At 42.7% G+C, this 6,097-nt stretch overlaps 1 protein-coding gene across 3 annotated transcripts in view; it reads left to right on the forward strand.

The window, feature by feature from the left end:
• LOC137438323 (coiled-coil domain-containing protein 180) overlaps window positions 1-5,121 on the forward strand; it is a 45,934-nt gene extending 40,813 nt beyond the window's left edge. For 2 of the 3 annotated variants that reach the window (XM_078767186.1, XM_078767185.1), the window contains exons 8-9: window positions 502-637; window positions 4,619-4,951. In XM_078767186.1, the coding sequence (XP_078623312.1) occupies window positions 502-637; window positions 4,619-4,819 (337 nt within the window). In that variant the 3' untranslated portion in view covers window positions 4,820-4,951. Of the gene's footprint in view, window positions 1-501; window positions 638-4,618 lie in introns of all 3 variants that reach the window. The other variant, XM_068133442.2, reaches the window with a different exon arrangement.
• The last annotated feature ends 976 nt before the right edge of the window (window positions 5,122-6,097 follow it).

Genomic DNA, 6,097 nt, shown 5'->3' on the forward strand with positions numbered 1-6,097 from the left:
TTATTTTCAATAAATATTCATTGCCTGAGTTTATAGATTTAATAGGAGGATAAACCCGGGATTCCTATCCTTTGTAAACCTGGCTAGACCCCCTGTTCCATTAACTCACATGGACCCCACACGTAAAGGTTGATCACCATAAAGCTGTTTAAAGCATCATCCGCTTATTAAGGATGTGGAGATCATAAGGAAGCATAAGCACTTGGCATGTCCTTCTGACTATTCCCAACGACCCCTGGTCCATTGGACCTTTCGGTAGTGGTTTAACACTTTCAACTGCAGCTGAAACGTTGCACATTTTTTAAACAAGGTACCAAGACTTATCACCTGGCACTTGGGGTCATGTTGGGTACAGTCTGTGCATCCTTGTGGTTTGCCTTGGCCTTGTGGTTTCCAATCTCGTCGCAAGTGTCATTTGATGATGTTCTTGTGAAAAGGTTTAATTGTCCGTTATTAATTTCATTTGCTCTTTTACTCCTCTGGGGAAAAACCTGCGTGCAGTGTTTGGCCGGGTCTACCTCTTGAAAACTACCGGAACCCTTCCAAGCCTTCCAATGAGATGACGCCATCTGTTGTGACGACCCAGACGACACAGCCTCACCTACGCATCATCGCCGCTCGAGATCGGTCCTATCAGGTGCGCAATATTTACGGGGGAGCGTTCGATGGAGCATTTTGCGCCATTACCCGCTGCAGTTTCTGGAGAGGCAGTAACAAAAAATACAAGAAAAGGTTAAAGACATATCCAGCATGTGCATGGAGATTCCATAGAATTTGCAATTCATCATAAATTCCCTGAACCCTGACGGTGAGATTTGTCCTGCCGTCACTGAACTTGCCTCACGGAACGCAGATCCCATGCTATGGCTTGAAAATCGAATCATGTTATAGATTAGGTTTCTCCATGGGCATTTGCAGACATCATCAAATGCGAGACCAACTTGAATGAATGTTTTGCAGCAATGAAGGCTAAAACATTGAAAAACCGTTGGAAATACAAAGCATGTTCAAAATGTTGTCAGAACCTGGTACTTTCAATAGTCCAAAAAAGATGCCAATGGATCCCAAAAAATTTTTACTCCCCAAAATCCCAAATCCCAATTTTTTTTTACAACACATAGGTATATTTAAAGAACTATATATCTAGGTGGAAGGGATGTGTTTTGGGCCTGAGGCCTTCTTCATTCACAGCAACAGATGTTCTGGTTTGAAGAAGGACTTATGCCGGAAATGTTGCTTCTCTTCCTCACTGTGGTTAGCACACCTACAGTCACGTGAAAAAGTAAGTACACCCCATGTAAAGTTTTGACATTTTCAACATATTTCAACATACAGCTATTTGATCTTCATTTCAACAATATTGATAGATAAAGGTGATATAATATAACAAATATCATGAAACATTTACATTTTGTAATCCATTGTATAATTTAAATAAACATAAATGCAAATTTCGCATGTGGAAAAAGTAAGTACACCCCTACATTTATCACTCCTTCAAATACTTAAAATTAGAATCAGGTGCACCAGCTCAGGTGCAAATGATTAGAACATCGTTAGAGAGGATCTTGGAGGAACCTGTCTTATTTAAACCTCAGACATTTCGTTTGGTTTGCTCTTTGTTGTTGAAGTGGAACAAGTGGAACATGTCTTTCAATCCTGCCAAATCTCACTCTCTTACTATGTCTCTCCGAAAAGATCGACTGGACAACCCTCCCATCTACTTTCTCAACAATCCTCTCCAAGAAGTTCTGTCACTCAAGCTTTTGGGTCTCACTATCTGCCATGATCTTTCTTGGGAAAACCACATTTCCAAGCTGGCCTCCAAAGCCAGTCGCCGACTGGGCATCCTCCGTCGTGCGAAGTCCTTCCTCGGCACACCTGAGCTCCTCACCACATACAAGGCTTTCATCCGCAGCTCAATGGAATACTGTTCTCCCCTATGGGCTGGTGCTCCTGCCTCACACCTGGCTCGGCTTCACGCTGTTGAATCCAAAGCTTTCAAAATCATTGGAATCTCCCGCGATGAAGCTATCTCTGAGGGCCTTTCACTCACTCACCGCAGGCAGGTAGGTGGTCTTTCTGTCTTCTACCGACTCCTCTCCGGCCTTGCTCCCCCAGCTCTCTCCGTGCTCTGTCCCCCAAATATTCCTACAGGTCGCACAAGATCTGCCAGCAACCCTCTGATGGTTAAACTGCCGAAATCTCGGCTCTCTGCTCACCTTCACTCTTTCATTCCTCTTTTCTCCCGCCTGTGGAACAAACTCCCACACTCCCTTCAATCCCTCTCCTCCCTCCAGGTCTTTAAAACAGCTGTTCACCACCATCTCTTATCTTCCCCCATCCATAACCTTGATCTTTTCTACCCCCACTAATTCACCCCAGATCCACCTTGTTTGAAATTCCAACTTATTTCCTGGATATCCTGGCAGTGTCCATATGTTTATACCTCTCCCACCCCCCCCCCCTTCACATTCCTCCCCCCCAAAGCCCTCTCCCTCCCACAGATCTCTCGATGTCTCCATGTCTCTCGGTCCCTGCTCTCAAATGTTGTGTTTGTGTCCTTCCCCCTCTCTCCCCATCTTGTCTACCGCTCCCGATGTTATTTGTTTTATGTGTCTGTTTGTCTTTCTGTGTGATTAATTTTCGCTCTTTCACGAGCCTCGATCTTGTATACAAAAAAAAAAAAAAAAAAAAAAAGTGTGCGGCATCACCATGCCTAGATCAAAAGAGCTCTCTGAGGCCTTCAGAAAGAAGGTTGTAGATGCCTACGAGTCTGGGAAGGGATTTAAAAAGATCTCCAAACAATTTGAAATCAATCATTTGACTGTCCGGAAGATCATCTACAAGTGGAGAAGATTCCAAACAACTGCCAACTTGTTCAGGCCAGGCCGCCCCAGCAAGTTCAGCCCGAGAGCAGACCGCAAGATGCTGAAAGAAGTCTCTAAGAACCCCAGAATGTCATCACGGGACCTACAGGTAGCTCTTGCCGCTGTTGATGTCAAAGTGCACGAGTCTACCATTAGAAAGAGGCTGCACAAATTTGATCTACATAGGAGGTGTGCCAGGAGGACCTTTGCTGTCCAGAAAGAACATCAAGGCAACACTAAAGTTTGCCAATGAACACCTCAGCAAAGACCAGCACTTCTGGAGCAATGTGCTCTGGACAGATGAGTCAAAGGTAGAGCTATTTGGCCACAGTACCAGAAGACATGTTTGGTGAAAACCAAAGACAGCATTTGACCACAAGAACCTAATACCAACTGTAAAGCATGGTGGCGGAAATATTATGGTTTGGGGCAGCTTTGCTGCATCAGGGCCTGGGCAGCTCACCATCATAGAATCCACGATGAATTCTTCATTGTACCAGAGGGTGCTTGAGGATAATATGAGGCCATCTGTCAGAAAGTTGAAGCTCAACCAAAGGTGGACCTTGCAACATGACAATGACCCTAAACATACCAGTAAATCCACCAAGGAATGGCTGAAAAGAAAGAAATGGAGGGTTCTGGAATGGCCAAGTCAAAGCCCGGATCTAAATCCCATCGAGATGTTGTGGGGGGATTTGAAACGAGCTGTGCATGCAAGAAACCCCTCAAACATCGCACAGCTGAAAGAATTCTTCATGGAGGAGTGGGCAAAAATTTCTCCCAGTCTATGTCAGAGACTGGTAGACAGTTGTAAGAAACGCTACCTCAAGTTGTTTCTGCCAAAGGGGGCAATACCACCTATTAGAGCCAAGGGTGTACTTACTTTTTCCACATGCGAAATTTGCATTGTTTATTTAAATTATACAATGGACGACAAAATGTAAATGTTTCATGATATTTGTTATATTATATCACCTTTATCTATCAATATTGCTGAAATGAAGATCAAATAGCTGTATGTTGAAATATGTTGAAAAAGTCAAAACTTTACATGGGGTGTACTTACTTTTTCACGTGACTGTATGTCAACATTCGGTTGAGATGGTTCATCGTCCTTATTTTTTCTGCCAATGCAGACGTACTCTATTCCACAGAAAGACCAGTTTTCAATTAGCAATTTGATTAATTTATTTGGATGAGTTAAGCTCAGCACTTGTTCTCCCTCTCACTTCAATAAATCTGTTGTTTTCATCTTATTTTATCATTAATCATTTGTATATTTTATAGGGAGAGGATATAGTTAGAAATCAAAGCGAGATTGATTTAATTAAATCAAAAGGCTTTGATTGCGTAATGTGGAACTTGTAAAAGGAATTCGAAATATTATTGGCTTTTTCCAGAAAACAAAACTGGGAATGATGTAAATGAAAACGAGCATGCCTGCGTGCTGTGGTTCATAGCGATGCGATGTTTATTTATTTATTTCGCAGATTAAAATAATCTCGCTTGAAGTTCAAGATGAGGTCCACGATGCAAATTGTACGATGTTTGATCCGCCGACTCATGTTTGGAATTTTGAAGCAAAGAAATCGCTTTGGTAGATCTCTATGGACCCGAAACACTTCCTGTTATCCGAAGTGTACAAAACCCACCAAATTTTACATGAAATGAGGCAAAACATTGCAAAGGATGGTCTCCTGTCCAGTGGGATTATCATGCCGTTATTCGTCATGTTATTTTGGTGACAGGAGTACATCGAGGAGTTAGAGCGTACCCGTGAGGGCTGCGTAGAAGAGGATAGAGCACTGCTGGTGGACGGGCAGCACTGGGCCACTCGATGGAATGACCGAGCCCGACTTATAAAGAACTTGCACAACCGAGAGCCTGCGGGTCCCATTGTCCATCCACACAGCACACAAGACCATCCTCATAGTGCCCAGGAACCATGAGGAGACCAGGCAGGGACCCGTGGCGATTCGAGCATGAAATGTTCCTCACTTGTGAGATGTTCATGCCAGGGCTGTGAAAGGAGTAATAAATTGCTTGCCAAATACCTAGACCCTGTCAAATTGCTAACTACAGTCTAATGTTTGCTGCTTTTATTTGTTTTCTCAGTGTTTAATATGCAGGCACAAAGCTACAGTTCTGATTCGATACAATAGTTAATAATTCCTTGTGAAGGTGTGTTCCTTCTAATTTATATAGAACACTGTATTTGAATTAACAATTGCAAAATAAATCCATAACCTAATGCAGTTGTTGTTTTTAGTTATAAATAATATCTTGTAGTGGAATTAATCTGGTGATTGGAGGCATATCTATAGTTTGTCAGCAAATATGGCGGACATTTTGCCTCACCTCCTTATATGCTCCATCCGTGCCCTTCCTCGTCCATCCCCTCACTCGTACACTCTTCCCAAACAACCCACCATCCTTTCTCTCTCCCATCATTCTCCCTCCTCTTTCTTTTCTCAATTTAGCATCCACAGTGTCCTTTCTATAATAATAGATGGCCTATTATGCTGTTGAGGAAATGACACTGCACTTTTAATGTTGTTCCGTTGCGTATTGAACAATCTAAACAGGATGCCCCAGCATGCAGCTGCGTGTTGTACTTAAATGTTGCTCTAAAAATATGGCCGCATAAGCGATGCCGTTTCCTATCGTCATTGTGGAGCTGTTTTGGAAGCAAGTGGAGCCTCCTTCATCCACCAGTTGCCAGCCTTGGTTTGTGTTCCGGTTAATGTGAACTTTAAGCTGAACTTCTTTTGGATACTGAACATGGATCTTAATCTCCTCCAGCACTACATTTAGGCTTCATTTTGCACAGTCTTTCGCAAGCTTAACGTGAATATTCCTCAATAATGCCTCTGATATTAAACGGCCCTTTGGGATAAAAATGTTCAAAAATGTATTACCTCCGCCACCCAAGGTGGATTATGTTTTCACCCCTGTCTGTTTGTCTGTTTGTTTTTGAACAAGATATCTCAAAAAGTTGTGGACGGATTCAGATGTGAGAATTATTTAATTTCTGAAGTGATTCTTCACCATTGAGAGATCGGGCGAAAAGTGATATATAACATAGTTTTTAAAAGTTGTGGACGAGTTATGACAAAACTTGGTGGACGAGTTGGTTAAGTGACAAGAAGAATCCGATTCCATTTTGATTCAGGTCCGAATCCAGATTCGGCCTCTCAATGGGATAGAAACCATAAACTGTTCAGCCT

Source organism: Myxine glutinosa, chromosome 13 (assembly GCF_964187855.1).
Source record: "Myxine glutinosa chromosome 13, kmMyxGlut1.1, whole genome shotgun sequence".
NCBI lineage: Eukaryota > Metazoa > Chordata > Myxini > Myxiniformes > Myxinidae > Myxine > Myxine glutinosa.